Here is a 20,745-nt window from a genome sequence, read left to right on the forward strand (position 1 = left end):
ATATACACCTAGCTAGCTAGCTAATGCTACCGTAGCAAGCTGAAAAGAACTAGACCCCAAGACAATGCTTTATTTCAAAAAGGTCAAATCAAACAGTCAACGTTATTAACAAATTGAAAGGTAAAAAAAAAAAGATGTTGAGTCAACTGCCTGTACATGTCTGACCCCATTAGCAAAAAAAAAAAAGAAATGAGATGGGGAGCAAGGTGTTCTGAATTAATGCAAAAATGTTATTAATGCATGGTTTTTTTTTTAAAGATGTTAAAACAGAAAGGCATGAAGGGGAGTGTAATATAAATGTGGTGAGAATATAGCCAAGCAGCCAGCAGCACTCAGCGCTGGCATTGTAAAAGTCTGGAAAATAAGTTGCAGGTTCAGTAGCTACACCCCTGCACTCAAGTGTCAAATAAAACAGCAGGTCACAAGTGCTCCTTTGTTCCAAGTTTTCCACACTGTGATTCCCTTGCAGATGAGCCCTGAGGCACATCCCTCTGATGATGCACAAGTCCATCTAATGTGTTTGCACCCTGCCCTTCCTATATCCAAGGCCTTAAATCCGAGTTTGGAAAAGGGAGTTTTCTCAGTGTGTGTCTAAAGTTAGCATGCTTCTACTTCCACTTTCCTATCTAATAAGTTGAAAGGCACTAAAGTCACTGTGAAGGCACTAAAGTTATGGATGGAGTCCAGTACAGGAGGAGGAAAACGAAGTCCAGTGATCGATCCTAATCCAATTTCCTGCGTTGTCTGATGTTCAGAGTGAAGTTGCCTATTAAAGCAGTATTTGTGATCCATATATCATGTGGATGTCTTCCTTTCGGATTCTGTTCTGGGGATTTCTTATTTGCAAAGTAACAAGTCTTATTGTATTTTTTACACCACTACACAAACACACACACACAAAAAATTTTTCAAAAGTATATGACTGATTTCCAGGTCATATTCTGCATGTGGTGGATATTGTTTTCCTGTTTGTGAGATGGTGAATTTCTCATGAGTTTTCATTGACAACCATACACGATGGCTTTATGAGGCAATGCAAGCAAAGCTGAGTCATATCCAGAGCAGGGGACCACTGGAGAACAGACTCATAGCCATCAGCATGCTGTGAATGCGAACAGAGGAAATGTACATAGATATAAATCAAATATCAGAGATTGTTTTACTGCCCATATCTAATCCATGCTTTTGATTTCTTTCATTCTCTAACAGGTACGCAATGATTTGACCAATGAACTTGAGAGGGCAAATATCCAGATAGCAGACACAGAGAGCTTTTCTAATGACCCCTGTGTTAATGTAAAGAAACTGAAGGTAAGGAGCTTCAAACAAAGTCCATTAAGAGTCTGTCTACCTTGCTAACATTATACACTTACATTGAATAAACTTGTTCGCCATTTATGGCAAAATGATATTAAAGTGTGTTTTTGACTGATATTAAAATGGAGTGAAAGGCAGATCTGTCTGTCTGTCTGAAGTATTTTACCTGCCCCTCTTATATGCGATATATCTCATTTCTCTTTTCCCTTTCCTCCACTCTGTCCTAACCATTTTCACAGTCATTTTCTCCCAGCAATTTTTCCCTGTTGCCGTGAAACCATTGAACCAGCTCCTGTTACTGAATTGACTTTGTACATCTATGGACCCAATTCTCCAGATAACAGAATCACAGTAGAAATGTTCCTTCAAATTCTGCCACCCTGGATTTTTCACCCTTTGACATCCACTCTCAGAGGGTAAAAACTCCACACTGGGTAACCACTCACAGTGGCTCTGCTGTGTGCAGATTCTGACATAATAAAAGGTTGACTGAAAGGATTGAGTGCAGTAGCAGAGAGAGATGTGCTGGCTTGTTTTGCATCTCAATTGACCTGGATATTACAAACAGTTTGCAGTGGTTTGATATGAATAGTTTGGCACACTGGCCTGGATAGTGGCTTTACTTGACAGGGGCAAGTCCCTGCCAGTACACCAGAACAGTTGGAAGTATTTCCGCAACTGGGGAAATTCAGGTTAAGTGCTTCCACTGAAGGGGCCTGTGCCAGGCCTTCCAGTGTCTTGGTTTCAGGCAGTGAGAGAAAGGCCATGAAAAGGGAAGCAGGAGTGTTCCACACAAAATCTCCAAAATCTCCCAGCATGCATTCTGGCTCCAATGTGGCACTGAAGAGGTATTGTGGTAGTTGAGGCCCTTTTTGAGGACACTCTCTGAGGTGCTGAGAGGAAGGGTAGGGAATGATGGGCCACACACATGCACTGTTTAGTGCTAAATCTGCTGTATTGTGTTGAGGTTGTATGTCCCTGCAGGGAGAGAGCTGGGGCCCTGGCTTTATACTGATGCTAATGGATGGTGCTCATTAGGGCACAGTTGTGACAAGATGTGCTGGATCTGGTATCATTCTGACAGTTCATTTTAAAGGTGGGCTAAAGTAAATAGCCCACCCTGGTTACCTTTTCCTTCCTTGGAAAATTGTTTTGACTGGCACATCACTTGAAATTGTTTACATAATATTAATGTATATGACAAAGAATATGGTGAGATATGAAGCTGGAACCATCCAATGAAAATGTTTAATTTACGAGCACCAAGGGCACAGCAGCCCTGTCTAAACATTTAACTTGGCCCTATGAAACTTTACATCACCGATACCAGAGAATCTTGATATACAGTATAAATATTAGAATGTTAAAGGTATACACTACAGATACCTGTTGTTTTGTGGAGTTATGTGAGAATGTAAACTATGTAGCAGAATGAATTATAGTTGAAGTTCATGTTGTAATTAATAGACAATGTATTAACATGTATTTCTAAGCAGCTTTAACACAAATCAAAGCTGTGACCTCTCCTCCTATCTGCACTTACAGTGCATGTACATACAATATCATAACAAGTCTAAGAAATAATACTTTTATGAAGTAAAAAGTATTATAGGGCCTGCACTAGCAGTGAACATGTCAAACATGAAAGGACTGTAACTTGTATCTCTCCACCTAACCTGTCTTCTGGTGTGGTAACTGTGTGGAGGACCACTACTCTATAGTTCTTTGCAGTGTAGAGTACTGCTGATAGATGGATCTTGTGTGAAGTGCAGCCAGATGAGGTGGAAACACAGTTCTGGAGAGTGGGCTGAATTATTTATTGACTCAATCATGCAGCATGTGTTCACGCTGCTGATGGAGAGCGCTCCTCTGCCCCTTTTGGATATCAAACAATTGTCAGGACTGACATTAATGTCTGTCCTGTAATGGATGGAATGCCATGGTCAGCGAAGATAAATACCCTCTTCAAGTTTTAGAAACCGTACACTTCCCACCTCTGAGAAAGCATAGAATGAATCTAGGAATACATTTTTGTAAAACATACATTTGCTACTTTCACCATTCACTGAATCAATAAACCTTTTCACCAAGCATTTGTGGACACATTTGTAAATTTTTATTTCTATCATTACAATGTAAACCATGTTGAGTTGACTTTTTTCATACTGGTTTTGTAGGATAATGATGTAAGGATCATCATTGGTCAGTTTGATGAGAACCTGGCCTCTAAAGTCTTCTGTTGTGTGAGTATTTTCTTCTAAAGCTCCTTGTCACTTAGACTATCTGAAGTAACCATACTTCCAAAGTCTCTGGAGATAGCCTATGAGTTATTATTATTATTGACAAACCTGGTGAACATTCACATAAAAACATGTATGTGTAGCACCTGTGTTAGCATTAGAAATATTTTTTAAGTCAGTACAACCGATTCTGTGTGTTTACTAGAGGAGGAAGCATGTGTATATTCAATCCGTACTATAAATGCCTTCCATATTTTGTGTTCTGTAGGCCTACAACCTGAACATGTATGGCAGTAAGTACCAGTGGATCATCCCAGGATGGTACCAAGGCAATTGGTGGGAGCAGGCAAACTCTACCAACTGCACCACCAAGAAGCTTCTGACAGCCATGAACGGATACATAAGTGTTGACTTTGAGCCTCTCAGTGCCAAAAAGACCAAAGGAATCTCTGGACGTGTGAGTGTCTCTTGCATTCTGCCTCATTTCATCAAAACCTTCTCTGAAAGGAAAAGTGATGAAATATGATTGGTGACTGCATAGCTTGCAAGAAGCAAAGAAAAATAACAGAGGTTGAAAGTAGAGGTGAAATGACAACCAAAACAAATGTATCCATAGCATGCAGAATTTTTGTTAAACATCATTACATCATACACATGCAGCATCAGCCACATCTAAGCCTGCTTTTCCCTATCTTCAGACGCCTGAGGAGTATGAAAAAGAGTACAACAGGGAGCGGGAGCAGAAAGGGGTCGAGTCCAGCAAGTTCCATGGCTTTGCCTATGATGGCATCTGGGTGATTGCCAGGACCCTGAGCCGTGTCATGGAGCTACTACATCAGAAACAGAGGCACAACATCTACCGCAATGCCACCATGGATGACCATGAGGTGGGCAAGATGGTGCTGGATGTGATGAACGAAACCAACTTCTTTGGTGTGACGGTGAGACTCTGTTTTCATGTCAGTCTCTCAGCACAAGTATGAAAGCTAGGCCAACAGCTAGATCCCTAATGAACTGCAATGTTCCTTGTGAAACCTCATTTAAATTCATGAATTGCAGGACTAAAGAAAATAACAGCAATCTCTATTGCACTGTCACAAAGCCTGGGAAACATCTCCTCCAAAGAGAGGCCTGAGATTCTATACATTACATCCATTCTTTTACAATGGGTTTCCCTAGGGGGTTATCCCCCTGTCGAAAGGGTCCCAGATTTCAAATAGTTGGGATCACTGCAAGGCAATCCCGCTAAAAAGGGCTCATTTTAGAAGCAGCCAGCAAGATGTATGCATGCTGTTTTGCATTGAGAAGGCAAGTGACATTTCCTAAGGCACAAGTACTATAAAGGCCATTCTGTGATTGGTGAGCAGGAGCCGAGGCACTGCCAACATGCATGGGTGAGATATTAGGAGTGTAGACAGGGCTTCCGGTGGGTGGGGAGTATAAGACCTGGGATGCGAGGCCGGGAGCACAAACACAAAATCGTATAGAATAAACAGAGAGAGAGGCAGCCAAGGCAAAGGAGAGTGAGTGAGCACTGGACAGATTTGGCATGCAGTGACTGTCCTCCCTGCAGACATGTTTTTTTTGTTTTGTTTTGTTTTGTTTTTTGTGTGTGTGTGTGTGTGTGTGTGTGTGTGTGTGCAGTGCATCTGTGACCAGAGTAATAGGATGCTGCTGGATGTTATATAGAGAGAGAACTCTAGGGAAAAAACTTCCATAAAAGTAAATGTAAAAGCAAGCAATACAGCTGCTGCAAGTGAAATGAGCAATGTACGAGAGCTAATAAAGCATAAATTGAGATCTCCAGTTTGGGACAAAGGAACATGGATGATGTCTGAGGATGATTACTGGTCCTGATTTTCCTGTGGTTGACCCTCTTTAGTTCTTAGCCAGAGGTCATGTCTCCTCTCTCTGGCTCATTTGTGGAGAGTATCTTGCACACTTGGCCTGATGGCACACTTGCTGCGGGCTGCGTGATCACAGCCTCCCTCCCTGGAACTGCAGCCTAATGGAGGGGAAATCACAGCAGCAAAACAAACAGCTTTCAGGGAAGGAAGTGAGCAGCACTGTCAGCAGGAAAGATCGAAACAGTGTAGTTTGGATAAAATGCTGCATGGGGCCTTTGTGTCAAGCTGGTGTGTTAGCGTATGCAGACAGGGATTGCAGCACACTGTACAACCCTGCTGAGTACTTTGCACACTTAGCATCAAATGTCAGCTATATATTGTCCCATTAGAACTGCCTTTATATCAGAAATCTGCAAGTTTGCTCTTTGGAATCATGTTTATACTGATTCCAACAAAGGTCATTTTTTTTCCCATGCATCTTATCATTGCTGACTGTCATTGCTACTGACAGCACTCTCCTTGCCCTGCACACGGCTATACAGAGTGGTGCTGGTGAACACTCTGTTTCTTCCGCTCTCTCTGTCAAGACTCCGATACCACCAAGCAGGACTATTGATCGGATGGCAGCACGCTTCAGGAAGTAAAACATTAGCTTAGCCAAGCCTCTCGGGAGCATGGATCACTCTGAATGAGACGTGGAGGCGTGCACCACTTCTGAGCTTTTGGTTGAAAGAGAGCCAATGAGAGAGATTTTTTTACTGCTCTGAAACTGAACCTCAGGCTGATTCATTTCCTATTCTTCAGTACAACTGTTTGTAAATGTCAAAAGCAATGGTCACTGTTTGAAATTGCTTTGTTTAACATAGTTATATCAAAAAGGTCTGCATATGTACAGTGGCATGTCACAGTCTTAGTTTTCACACAAAGAAAATAATATAATAATACTTCAACAATATATTAAATATTTAGCAGGGTACTGTTATGTTGTGGGTGGAGTTTTGTTCTACCAGACTTTAGGTCTGTATTGTGTTTTAATATGTTTGAAACATCATGTTGAGTAGGTCAATGTTTTATTTATTTATTTATTGAACACAGAGGAGGGGTTTGGGAACCAAACCTGTGGTGTTCTAGTCATCACATATGATAACCTAGTTATTGATTGAGTTATAACAGTTATTTTTATTGTATTATTTTTGTATGTTTATCTGCATTAACATTTTATTGCATTACAATCCATTTATATGCAGTGTTTTAAAAGCAGATAAAAATATTGTGCAGATAATTGGTTCATAATTTTTGGGGGTGTCAAGACTTGGTACGTACATACATTGGGGTGCCAAGACTTGGTACATATATGGTACAGAAATTTACACAACATTGTTTTAATACTCTGGTTGGCTATAAGTGTCCATTATAAAGCTTGGACTAATAGAATGTTTAGGGGTCGGTACATGATTGAGTGGGGCTGGGTGTTGAACCGCCATACTTACACAAGCGTCATCGTGAGTTCACCCAGGCTTTCAGCACATTTCGTCCTGCTCTGCTGCACACTTGAGAGCAAGGGAGTGGAGCCTTGATTAGACTTTCACACCTACATTGGGCTTACATACCCCCTATCATCACCCTGCACTCCGCCCCATGTAAATGCACACTAGGCTCATAATTAGGGCTGTATTGGTCTCGGTGCTCATGCTGGTAGGGCAGCAGGTGGTTCACGCCATTTGCTGCCAGCAGGCATGGAGGTCCAGGTCTCTATTTTGCAGTCAGTAGTGACCTGTGCTTACAGGCAGCTAGGAACAAATATACTTGCTGTTTGATCGACAGTGAAATCATGAGATCACTTCATTATGACGTATTATATGGTAGTGGTATATGGTCTGTACAGTACAATAAGGATGTCAAGGCTGTATATCATATGGAGAAACATTTTTAGTTAGACTTGGCACAGTAAGAAGATGAATCTAATATAAATAAAGCACAAACATTACTATTACACACAAAAAAAAAACCATACAGTAATCATACCAGAGGCTGTTGACAAAGGCCTGGTTTGTTTGAGGCACTTATGTGTAACATGGCACATGAGTACAGAAGTTCCTTAAGGAGACAAAACATACCACTGATTTGGCCCATAGATGCTTTTTCACATTCACAGACACACACGTGATCTCCAGACATTCAGAAGTCCCACCCGTCAGCTGGTGTGACTTAGTCTTTTCTGTATTTAGCCCTAAAATTGAAATACCCCAGTAGTAAACTTGAAGCTTTTGATTTCATTTGTAACTACAGCCTAAACAACTCAGGTGCAGACGATGCAACATTGTCACTAGACCTACTGTATTTCACTTAAAATGCTTACTGTACATTAGAGAACTGTTTATTCCTTTAATGTAGTAATCAGTGCTGTGAACAAGTAACAACTGGATTTCTTCTGAGTGGATTGAGTCTTTTATTCAGTAACACGTGTAACTTGGAATGACAGTGAACGAAGTGATGTGTGTGTGTGTGTGTGTGACTTGCACTGTAATGCCTCTAACTACAATGAGCTTTCATTCAGAGCAGCCACATCAGAGAATCAGAAATGGAAGGAGGGCATGATAAAGGTGCTACAGGTTACTGTGCACTTTAGTGCAGGGTATTCTGAGAGATGAGGTGGGCTCTCTGTTCTCTTCCGAGGTACTAATCAGTTTCTAATCATTGCCATGGTGCCTCTCACCTGTTATATTGCTGGAGCAAGTAGTCTCAAATCCAGCTAAACGGTTCATTAGCCAGATAATACACAGACTTTACACAATACTTATTTAATGAGGGCATGAGACAATGTTTTGGCAAAATAATGAGGTTTTATGGTTGCTAGTTAGAGTACTTGTTTTTTATTCATTTAGTCAGTTGTCCGCAGTCACCTGTCAAACATCCATTAATTCATGATGTTCGGTGGGCTTTGTGTCAGGTTTTAATGGTCTGAGCCAGGGGCTAAGCCCCCCAAGAGAATAGCAAAAATTAAGAAGAATCATCCATTAACACCTGCCCTAAATGCTGCAATCTCTCTCACACATAATGCAACATAAACTAATTGAGATTTCAGCAAAGCAGTACAGAGCAGTTGGTAACAGTGTCACAGATTGCCCAAACATTAAATCTTTCAGACTCAAATTGTGGTTCAGGCTACAGGGCTGTTGTACGGCAGCAGCACCCAGGTCCTAGTGCCCCTTTAACTCAGTATATTGTGAATTTGGAGACACTGTGGCATGGGGAATAAGATATATCAATGAGAACTATTAAAGATTTATGCTAATAATGTATGCATATATGGGAGGAATAAAGAACATTTAAGGGGGGCGGGGGGGCTTTAGCCCCCATAAAATAGGCCTAACGATGCCCATGGTCTGAGCTAATCTGAACTAACTCTTTCTGCTCAGTGGGGGCCTGAGCCCATTATCTGTGTAAGTGTTTGTCAGCATACATTCCAGAATCAAGTTAGGTATATTCTGTTTTGTTTGTTTTTGATTGGCACTAAGGGATGACATATCCTAAACCAGTGCAGTCTGATGTCCTTAGGGAGTCTTCACATTCGTTCAGTATTTAGCAAATCAATTTTGCTGCTATTAATTATGTTCGCTTCAATAAAGAGATCAATTTACTGACCTCTAATTTAATAAATGGTCCAGAGGCATGGACCATGCTAGACCTGTAGGTACACCCTCAAGTTTGTCACTGTGCCAAGAATCAATGAGGCTGCAACAAAGTAGAAATTCACTCTTAATAATACAACATGCCTGTCCATGACACAACGTTTGCCCGTGTACATTCACAATTTATATGAAGGCATGTTTTTTGTGTTTTTGCAGGGTCAAGTCATGTTCAGGAATGGAGAGCGCATGGGAACCATCAAGTTCACACAGTTTCAGGGTAAGTGTACCTTGAATTCCCTCAGACGTTACAAGCATTACTTGTAGAGGACTCTGATTCACAAGGCCTGTTTGAAACAGTGCTTAGACACTTGGGAAAATAGTCATATCATCCAATCATAATAAATCAAATTATATATTTTCAGTGTGAGGAAGTCTTATTTTGAACCCAGACTGATGTGATGTCAACTGCAAGATCATAGCAGTGTACCCATATGTTTATGCATCTTTTTGTATAGCCATGGCACGGTGCTACATCTGGGCATTGTTTGTGCCATTCATTACAGAGCCGTGAGGTAAAGTGGCCATGGGGTTCATGAGCATGGTCTAATGGGGTCAGCGATCCCAATACTCTGGCATCAGCAGTTATTAATCCAGTGTGTTCCTGGAAGCCTAAATGGGGGGTTTGGATAGCTGAGATTTAATCTTGGAGTATGATTTAATCTCTGAGCAGGGGATTCCCCCCTTCTAGCCTATAACAACTACAGGCCATGACCTTCCTTTCTGCTTTCTGCTTTCTGCACAGAGGTATCCTCCATAGTCTTTCGTCATTATTCTGTCTGTGTTTATGTGTGTGTTTGTGGGTGTGTGAGAAAGGGAGACAGAGAAATGTGTGTTTGTGTCTGTGTGTACTTGGGTATTTGAGAAAGAAAAATAAATATTGTGTTTGAGAGAGGAAGAGTAACAGAGAGCAGGACAGAGATTGTGTTTGTTTCTGTGTGTTTGTGTATGTCTGTGAGAAAAAAGATTGTCTGTGTCTGAGTGTGTCTGTGTGTGTGTGTGTGTGTGTGCGTGTGTGTGTGTTTGTGTGTGTGCGCACATGCGCGCACGCCTACGTGTGTGTGTGTGTGTGTGTGTGTGTGTGTGTGTGTGCGTGTGTGTGCAAAGCCGCAGGACAGGGAGACCTGTTAAGCTGTGGGGTGATTGAACTGGCTGTCTATTCGATGGCAACTGGCAGTTTGGCAGATAAGTGGCAAAAAAAAAAAAAATATGTTATCAACAGTGCAGCGGAGAGCTGCTTCTACTCCACTAGAACAATCAAAAGAGAGCCACACTGGCATAAGGCACTGTTCTCTATCTCTCTGCTCCCTCCTTCTGTGTATCACACCCCAACCCACCCACACACCCACCCATACACATGACCCTACCTCTCTTTTACTGGGCTAACTGATTGAATATGATTGCCTCATTTGTAATGAGGTGCTGAGCCTATGCCCCATCCTGGAGGGGATGGCAGACCTAAGTTTGGGAGTCTGTCTCTGATACGGCTCCCAGCCTCCTCCATCTGGATAAGGCGGTGGGCGGCAGAGGGATAAACTAGTTATTGATTTGATCACCCTTTGATTAAGCTAAGCATTTGATTTGACCTCTTAAATCAGCCAAGCATATGGTATGTTCAAAGTGCTTCAGGTTCTGAATCACTGTCCTCTTGTTAATGAGGACAGGAAGAACTCACTCTAGGTTCATTGCTATAATTATTTGAAATTCTACAAAACCTAATATCAACATTTTGTGGTTTCAAAACATAAATATGGTATGTAAACCAAAGGCCTGACGTATTAAGTATTTTATATATATATATATATATATATATATATATATATATATATATATATATATATATATATATATATATATATATATATATATCAGACGTGTCCATGAACTGTTACTAGCAATAATCACAAGTTATATGAAACATACTCAACACATCCATCTCTATTTAAGTATGACATGATAATATGATGTCTAGAAGTAAAAGCTAAATGACTGTAGCAGCATTTCCTTACCTGATAAGAGCCGTGTGCCCTGAAGAAGCCATTAAGCATGGCATGCATGCATGAACCCATCAACCCAGTTTAGAGACTGAATTATTATTTCTATGTAAACACCCAGCATGAAAAGCCTTTCTGCAATAAAGATTAAGGGTACAGGACATTTTAAAAGAGACACTTGGCACAGTAAATAATAATGTGTGTGTGTGTGGTATGTATGTATGTGTGCGTGTGTGTGGGAGAGAGGGGCCAGAGGACTCTGGGCCACAGGGGCTTGCCGTTAGTCATACTCCTGTGGCATAGTGGTATAGGGACAGTGGAGCTGAGACAGCTCATCTGTGTCGCAGACTGCCCATTGTTTCAGAAGTACACAGACAGCTTACATCAAACCATCAGCCTCAGCCACCTCTACCCACCTAGAACCAGGAGGAGATCACTGAGGAGCATCATGAGAATCAGAAATGAAGGGTTGCTGATAATAAAGTACTCTGTTCTGGCTTATATTGACCTCTGCGTAATATGTACAGTCAACTTAAAAGACTTACAAAGGACTTTGCCTTTCCTTTTCACAGAAATCTGAACTCTCTTGCTTAGTCTTGTTCAGCAGCTATCTCCAAGGATGTTTGTTTATCAGAGTTGTCTAATTGGTATTTCTGGGAGATATATTGAACATGCACTTGGGACTACTACTAATATTTGACTGTTTGATAGAGACTCTGTTTTCATGTGAGATTTACTGTTATTTTAAAGGTACCTGTGGAAACATAACCTCAGTGTATATCTAGTTACCAGTGGTAATGTGCAGTACTACCCTTGTTTTATTGTTTCATTATTTTGTAACATCTTTTCCTCTTGGGAAGAACAACATTATTTATTTTCATTGCTGTCTCTCTCTAGATGTCCATTCTGCTTGTTATTAGAGTCATTACCCCCACACAACATACACATCGTTTTCTTTTTTTTTAATTGTGCATTTAGTGCAATCAAATGTTAAAGGCTTTTTGCTTCCTGTATTGCTCCCTAGGTGTCTGGGGGGGTCTAGACAAGGATTTTATCCAACAGCAAGAAGGGTTCTGCTACAAAGCCAAGCTGAAAAACATCAAAATGGTTCTTCCTAAAGTCTGTTAATTGAAGAATGTACACTATGGGGAAAATCGTTTGCATTTACTAAATTGCAGACATTGGAACTACATGAATAGTTTGTTTGAACAGTGCCCTCTAATTGAGTTGTTTCAGTTCAAGCATTAATTTATTAAATTTAACATGCGATTTTGTTTACTTTATTTAATTGTGACATTCATTTAAAAAAAAAAGTATAGTAATGCTCATAAAACAAAATCACAGTTATTTTTAATTTCAGTTACTTTGAGTGATTGAGCTTTTGTTAGCTTCTGTGTTCACTGTCTTGTTTCCCCTCAGACTATTGGAGTGAGTCAGACTAGTACTTTTATCAGAGCTGTGCTCTTCTGCTGCTGTCTCTTACAGAGGGCGAGGAGGTGAAGGTAGGGGAGTACAACGCCATTGCTGACATCCTCGACCTCACCAACAACACCATTTGGTTCCCAGGTAGGGAAAGCCCAGTATAGTGTGTGTGTGTGTGTGTGTGTGTGTGTGTGTGTGTGTGTCTGTGTGTCTGTGTGTTTGCACTTCTCTGTGTTTGTGTATATTGTGTTTGTGCGTGTGTGTACACACACATGGGAGATACACATGTTCCTTCCTTTTACTGTTGGAAGTATGACCTAATGAATAATTCACTAGCTATTTTTCACTTGCACATTTGAGGTGACATTCGTTGTCATTTGTTTAATCCCCAGAGTTTTCTTTTTATACTTTCCCACCACACACACGCACACATACACACATGCACACATACAAACACAATGAATTCAAGAAAAGCAGACCTTTTTATGTCAGGTGCTTCCTCAAATAGAACTTGGTAAGACAAGCCATAGGAATCGATTGGAACACTGACAAAAGCTTACAGAGTAAACAAAGAGGGAAAAAGATGACAAACACTGTGGTCACTGACCACAAACTCTGAAGAGAGGGACACTGACAAAGTCCTGTTCACTTAAATAAACAGGCTGGATAATTTGCCTTTAAATGGTGAAGAAGCCCATTCAGGGCTGTTTCTCAGGACCTTAAACCTATTTAAACGTCTTCTCATGGCCCTGACTTCTGAGCTGAACTCTTACTTTCATACCTTATGTCACTTGTACCTTTATCCAAAGCATAAATAAATAAATTTAAGAAATAATTCAGATTCACCGGAAGGATTTTCAGAAATTTGTTCAAACTGTGCTCACTATCTTACACCATTACCATGGAAATCCATGTCAACCTTGTCATTCTTTTAAAAGAGAATATGCTGCATTGCTATTATACAGCTGAATAATAAAGAGGTGGTTAAGAGGTGTGGTTTAAAATCAAAGAGGTGGAGCTCTGCCGAGTTGGACAAAAAGCTTGCAGACATCAGGCCCTGAATTGAACCTACTGTATCATTAGGATCTCTTTTTAGGTACAGCAATATCAAAAAAAATACCAAGTAACTACTGTGAAATGGCACTAACCCCCAGTTGTTTTAATAAGTGTGTTCTGACTCCACCTCAGGGGTGGGGCCACCAAAGGATCGGACATTTGTGCACCCACAGCGGCGTCACATCAATGTGCCTCTATACAGCATCTTGTCCACCATCACCATACTGGGCATGCTCATGGCCGGCGCCTTCCTCTTCTTCAACATAAAGAACCGCAACCACAGGTCAGGGTGGAGTTTTGGCCCCCAAACTCCTTACGATAGGCGATCACTAGAGGGATTGCAGTGGGTGATCACTAGAGTGGCAGCTTGGTGCTCTTTTCCCCATGCAGGCTGATCAAAATGTCCAGTCCCTACATGAACAACCTCATCATCCTGGGAGGGATGCTCTCATACACCTCCATCTTCCTGTTTGGCCTGGATGGCTCCTTCGTCTCAGAAAAAGAGTTTGAGACCTTGTGCACTGTAAGTATTTAGTGTCTTTGCAGGTACATCTGGGAGCCGGCTTAAAAATTTACAGCCATGTGAAATCTAAGAGCAGTCCACTTTCTCTTCTGAGACACTAGCATGCCATGCAACACTGGTCTTTCTTTCAGGCGAATGTAGCACATTGTTCCTTAGTCCTTGTTGGAACGTGATGGTCTGAATCTATTTAATTAAGAATTTTTGATTACTGTGAAGGTGTGAGTCTGTGGGGAAGGTCCAAAAAAAGTGTAGTGTGTGGCACACATTTAGCAGCCTGCGCCAAGTTCTGCCACTCCAAAGAGCTGCCGTTCCAATGGCAGTGATGATGGAGGAAAATCAGGCAATCAGTATTCCTGTGGACAGCTCTTTGATAAACTGAGCCCTTATTCTTTCTAGCTTTACTTGACCTCTTTCACTGTCATTTTTATTCTAAGCAGTGGGTGTCTGACAGTTTGACAGTAGTGCTGTTTGTTGAAATAGAGGTTAAACAGTAGGAGATAGGAGGGGTAATGTTTATCCCTAAAGGTATTTTCCCGAAAGGAATAGGACTGTAAGAACTGGATTCTTTTTCTAAGATTAGGCTGTTTTATTGATGATTCAGATGTATTCTAATCTGTTTTGAGCACTATCTGGGCTAGTACCCACTATTGGAATTCTTTCATTTATCAAGAAAATTATTTTTTGAGTTCCATACCTTAGCTTGGTAGAAATGCAGTAATAAGAGTTGTTAGCAGTAGTCAGTAGCAAAACAAGTGGTCAGTATTTATGCTGTATTGTGTATAGAGTTGAATATGAACAACACTGTAATTTATCATTTAATACAAGGTATGTTACTAGAGGGAAAAGTTTTGAAATGTTACATTTTAGAAATGCCCTATTTAGCATTTGAATAAATTTGTCTCACTGCTGTTAGTCAGAGGAATATTATGGTAGCCATTGTAGCCAATGAGGAGTGTTCTCCTGTTCAGGTTCGCACATGGATCCTCACTGTGGGCTACACGACAGCATTCGGTGCCATGTTCGCGAAGACCTGGAGAGTACACGCCATCTTCAAGAATGTGAAAATGAAGAAGAAGGTGAGCTGTGTAGTTGTGTTTTAAGTGTGGTTTTCTCCATGACAACCATACAGCTGCCGAATGATGCAATCTTTATTTCACTTCTACAAAATGACAGAATCTACATTAAGATCAGATCTTTCTGTCAAACCCCTGCAGTGATCAGAATAGCAGTGCCAGCATTTGCTTCCAACCCCTACCCCACACACACACATCCCATACCCACCCACCCACACACACACCCAACACACACAAACACACACACACACACAAACACAAACACACACACCCCACACACAGCAGCCTTGCTGGCCTTGAAAGCAGCTGGTAGCCAGTGCTAAGCACAGGGGAGTATTGAGAATGAAGCAGAGGTCTGCACTGCAGCACACAGATTGTTTAATCCAGGTGCAGGATAACAACACGTTGGTGGTGGGTCATAATGTAGGATTTGGCCATCAGCTACCCTCATAGTATTGCAGCACAACAGCCTGCAGCTGAACATCTTCCTTTCTCAAGCTCAAATACATGTGTGTGATAGAAGAGGAAGAGAGGTGACTGGAGCACCTGCCGGTTCACATCATTCAGCAGTTCTCTCTGAGTTATCCTGTGAGGAAGAGCAGCTTGGATGACCCGATTTTCTCATGGATCTGTTTACAGTATACATGCTTTACCCATGCCTCTTATTCCGGTATATTCCATAGGAGTCACCACTTTTGAACATTTAATCTGTTACCATGGGACATTTATAGTCTTTATGGGGTGTGTGTGTGTGTGTGTGTGTGTGTGAGTGAGTGTGAGTGTGTGTGTGTGTGTGTGTGTGTGTGTGTGTGTGGGTGTGTGTGTGGGCATGCACGCGCACACACACAGGAGATACATATATTCCTTCCTTTTACTGTTGGAATAGATTCTCTGTGTCTTTATATGTTTATTGCTCCTATTGCTAAGGGAATAGGAGGTGAACAAAGGGTGAACATTTCACTGTGAATAGTGTATCACCACTCACACATCACACATACTGGCACAGTGCAATAAAATTTGTATGTGTTTTATGCCACATCTTCACACACACCCACTGACCTCAATTCTGATAGGTTTTCAATTTCAGTTTTAGTTGTGAAATAAGAAAGCAGCGAGTAAGGCTGAAGGAATATGACACAGTGGGCCTTTGTTGTGTGAGTGATTATGTAAAGTATGGCGAGTCCTTAGCTGCACTGCTCTGCTGGCCCTGGTTATTTATAGAGCATACAGACCTCTGCAGCAGCAGCAGTGTGGGAGCAGCACTTCTGATGCAGGAGGAAGAGTGGGTGAGTTGTCAGAGGGCGAGAGAGAATGAGAGAGAGGGAGAGAGAGAATGAGTGAGAGGGAGGGAGCAAAAGAGGGAGCAAGAGAAAGGGAGGGAGAGAGAGGAGGAGTGAGGGAAGAGGTACAGAAAAAGAGGGAGGAAGAGAGAGAGGATGAAGGGAAATAAGCACAAAACTAGGGGAAAAGCACATTCAAAGGGAAAGGAAACGTGAATCAGTGAAAGACAGAGAGAGTAGTGTCAGTTGCATACACACAGCTTCACTGGTCTATTTAGACCATGGGGCACTTTTTATATACCAAGATATGTTTACTATATGTAATTCATAAAAAAGATGATACCACTGAGAGCATCACCTAGCTAACAATCTAACACCACAGTGGCAGGAAAAGCAATGAATAGAAATATGTTTTCGTTTATGCTGCTCTGATCAAAATCTCTAATGCTGGTGAAGGTTCAACAATGTAACACAACAAAACAACGAAGCAAATGCATTTGCATAAATAAAAATAAAAATAAATCAAATAAAAGGCTGAAAATTCACTTTATTGGATATAACCAAACAGCTGTAACTTCACTGTAGTTTCCTACACTGGCACCATTGCTTTAATAAAGCAAGGGGCAACCTCCCACAGTCTTGACGCTCTGCTTCCATTCCCTGTGCTTACCCTTGCCTTCATAATTAGCACTACTTAGGTTGTGCCTGTGGAGACTAATGGTGTGGTGAGCAGAGGGCAACTTGACTCCAGCATTTTAATCGAAACACTGCTGCTTCTGCTGGTGCACAATGGTGGACTGCCAGGAACCTGACTCCCGCTCCAGCTCCTGTATGCTGGAGGGCCCATACTGGGGGTGTGTGCATGTGTGGGTCACTTAAGCAAGCTGAATGGGGCTCTTAGAACATTCAGACAGCATGCTGCAAATCTTAATAGCAAAGCTTTTTGTGTATTTGAACAATTCACCAAAATATTTGTTCCTGTGTACGTTAAGTTAAAGGACTTTAATATTTTTACATTTACAGTTTGACACACTATTAATACTATATGAAATGTCATGATCTTCCATCATTCCAAAGTTGAACCATGCACCTCAGTTATTCCTTCATTCCTTTATCCGCACATTACATTTTCACGTTTTTGCTGGCTAACCATAAGTCATATGTCTTATCACTGAACCTTTATTCGTGGGTCTTTGGGGACCTGTTGCCCTTTAGATAGGCACCCACCCGTTGTATATACATAGCCTAATTTATTGCAATATTTTCAATGACACTAAAGGTGTTGGCCTATCTTTGTTTGACCAATTCCAAAGCCATCAAAAGCCCATGGATCAAAACCAATCAAAAGTTCTATTCTGAGCAGCACCTGAAAAGAATCACTGTGTTTTCTCCTGTGTGATTCCTCTAAAGCACCCAGTGCCTCTCCATGCCTCTCTGTGACCTTTTCTTTGATTCTGTCCAGGTCAAATGCTGTTAAATAAAAAGAAAAGATCAGATGGGTCTGGTACTTTCATCCTCCAAAGTTCAGTATGTGAGGAAAGAAGGTTCCTTTTTGAGTTGTTGGAACTGAATTGTGCCTCTCTCTTTGTCCACACACCCCTACTCAGACCTTTCTTCCCTTTCCTCCAGATTATCAAGGACCAGAAGCTGCTGATCATCGTGGGGGGGATGTTGCTGATTGATCTGTGTATTCTCATATGCTGGCAAATTGTGGATCCCCTGAAGAGGACAGTAGAGGAGTACAGCTTAGAGGTGGGTTTGCCACTTTAACCACACCAGTCTTGTTTTGTTGTCTTCATGTTTGGAGCCGTAACCGTGGTTGGCAGTGCCTTCTCACCGCTGCTACTATTTTTGGTTCAGGAAGTGAGCCATCCTGCCCCTCCCACTCCTGTCAATGGTGGATGCAGGCCAGTGGGGATGTGGCTTATTGGCACGCCTTGTTGGAAAAGAGACACTTAGATGCGCCTTTCACTCGTTGCCCTTTAGGGGGCAATGTGTGGAAAAGAGAATTTCAAAATAGCATGGACATTTTGGAGCTCTGCTTGCTTTAGTCATGGGCCAGGCACTGTCAGTACTGATTAGACATGTTTAAATGAGCATACACCGGACACCGATGCTCCATAATGTTGTCTGTAGCCTGATTTTTACGGTATTGTATAATTGTGTGTTTGTACCAGATTTGTGCAATGTTTACTGAGGCATGTTTACATACACCATTTGATAAATTAATATGGTAAATGACAGTGATGTTATTACAGCATAACTGATGTGTTTATTAAGTGGAGCAGTCAATGGTTAGGAGTATATTTTGAGATATTTTTAGCACTGATTCCTTTTCTGAGACACTGATGTCATATGCCCAGTAAGACCTGGAAACAGCAGGGACTTTGGCTTGTTGCCACTGGCTACAGTCTCTTGCCAATAATTTGGCAGTTCCAAGTCCACACCAGTCTACAGCATCCTTATGAGGTTGTTAACAGGCCTAGATGTGTGGAGGTTTGAAGGTTTTGGCTGCTTTCATTTCCCTGGGGTTCCCTGAAATGGGCAATGGGTAAGACTTTGCTTCCTCTTCTCTCTCTCTTTCTTTTTTTTCTCTCTCTCTGGGTTTCTCTCTCTGGACTTTTTGCACCATTGTGCTCCATTCTCTTCTAACAGCCTTGGAGCCTCCTTGAAACACTGAGGTGTATGGCTTCCAATCCCCCAGGCAGGGGAGAGAGGAAGGAGGGAATTACTGGACCATGACACCAGCAGGCGTCATGGGCAATGCCGTCAGACCGATGGAATCATGGCTGCCCCCTCCTTGGAGAAGTCAAGGCAGGGAGATTAGTTCAGATTGATTGGTGGCTGGAAAAGGTCCATTAACTCCACCATCACTCGAGGGTACTTAGAGCAGCCTCCTCTTCCTCTCCCATCTCCAGTACCTTATATTTATGACACACTATAGGTGTACTTTGCAGGCATTGTTCAGAGGTCCTGAGCACTGACCTTGTTTGACTAGGTACATGTCCTATGACCAAGCCTTCAAACAAGCTGTCTTGACATTCCATCTGGCAAAGCATCCTATTTGCATATACTGTATAGTGGATGAGTTTTGTCCTTTTTGCTGATCATAAAGTTGTTTTGTGTGGGTGCCTTAGACAATGTGCCTTTTATGTGCTTATGCTTCTGTCTTATTGTTTGGAGAAACAAAAGCCTTCAGGAGCTGTGTGTACAGTCTGAGCCTAACAGTGTCAATGAGGCTGCACAGAAAAGGGCTCTCACCAGGGGCAACCCAACAGGATGCACAGATCTAAACTCTTCTCGCTTTCACTGTTTCTCTATGTACTCTCCGGACTCATGCTTGACCGGCTCATTTACCACCTCATTTGGTTAACAGAAAAGCCCAATTTCTTCCATGCACACAGCTAGTTGTATGGCTTGTCAGAACAGAATGGGAGTGAATGGAGCTTCGGGGGGTGTAATGTGCGGGGTGAGCAGCGGTGGGCCCTCCCCTCCCTCTGTCCATTCACTGAAAGTTCCTCAGTAAGAGCCTGAGCAAAGTAAAGCTGCTCCATTTGGGCCAAGGCCGGTCCAGTTCTAGCTTAAAGAGTTGTAAGAGAAAGCAGGCTGAGGAAAAGTGGGCCATCTTTGGTGCAGAGAGCCACAGTTCTGCCGTCAGAAGCCTGGAGATTTTTTATAGACCGTAACATCTCCTAAGGGATAAAGCCTGGTATCATTCCATAATTAAGAGTGGTTGATTTTATTTGAATATGCAGGTCATAACTAATATGCCTGTTTCTGTAGGTTTAGCCAGGAGGCATGACATTGAAAAAGCAGGTTATAATACAACTTGAGTGGATGTAAATATGAGATGTAAGAGAGAGAAAGAAAGAGGAAGAGATAGAGAAAGTGAAAGACGTAATGGGGATTTTATAGATCCAGACTACAAGTCTCTCTCTCTCTCTCTCTCTCTCTCTCTCTCTCTCTATGTGTGTGTGTGTGTGTGTGTGTACATGTGCGTGTGTGGGTGTGTGCGTGTGTGTACATGTGCGTGTGTGGGTGTGTGTTATGAAGGACAAAGAGCTTATTAGCATTCCACAGGGTGCTCCAGCAACACTTGCCGCGATTGCTCCTGTTCCCGTGCCGATGCTGCAGCAAGTGCAGTCTGCCTGCTCACAATATTGCAGGGAGCCATTTCCATGGCAACGTCCATGGTTTCTGACACCCATAAACCAGCATCACCACTCTTGATCCACAGACACAAAAAGAAAAGAACAAGAAAAAAAAGAAAGAACAGTAGGCTGTTTGATGTCTAGCAAAATAAG

The 20,745-nt window shown here is 41.9% G+C and overlaps 1 protein-coding gene across 2 annotated transcripts in view; it reads left to right on the top strand.

Annotated features, from left to right (window-relative positions):
• Positions 1-20,745, top strand: part of gabbr2 (gamma-aminobutyric acid (GABA) B receptor, 2) — a 144,290-nt gene that overhangs the window by 95,456 nt on the left and 28,089 nt on the right. For both annotated transcript variants that reach the window (XM_035528864.1, XM_035528865.1), the window contains exons 4-13: positions 1,210-1,311; positions 3,495-3,560; positions 3,826-4,014; positions 4,256-4,498; positions 9,253-9,313; positions 12,573-12,653; positions 13,698-13,848; positions 13,956-14,088; positions 15,057-15,164; positions 18,071-18,193. In XM_035528864.1, coding sequence (XP_035384757.1) covers positions 1,210-1,311; positions 3,495-3,560; positions 3,826-4,014; positions 4,256-4,498; positions 9,253-9,313; positions 12,573-12,653; positions 13,698-13,848; positions 13,956-14,088; positions 15,057-15,164; positions 18,071-18,193 — 1,257 coding nt within the window. The remainder of the gene's footprint in view (positions 1-1,209; positions 1,312-3,494; positions 3,561-3,825; positions 4,015-4,255; positions 4,499-9,252; positions 9,314-12,572; positions 12,654-13,697; positions 13,849-13,955; positions 14,089-15,056; positions 15,165-18,070; positions 18,194-20,745) is intronic.

Source organism: Electrophorus electricus, chromosome 8 (assembly GCF_013358815.1).
Source record: "Electrophorus electricus isolate fEleEle1 chromosome 8, fEleEle1.pri, whole genome shotgun sequence".
NCBI lineage: Eukaryota > Metazoa > Chordata > Actinopteri > Gymnotiformes > Gymnotidae > Electrophorus > Electrophorus electricus.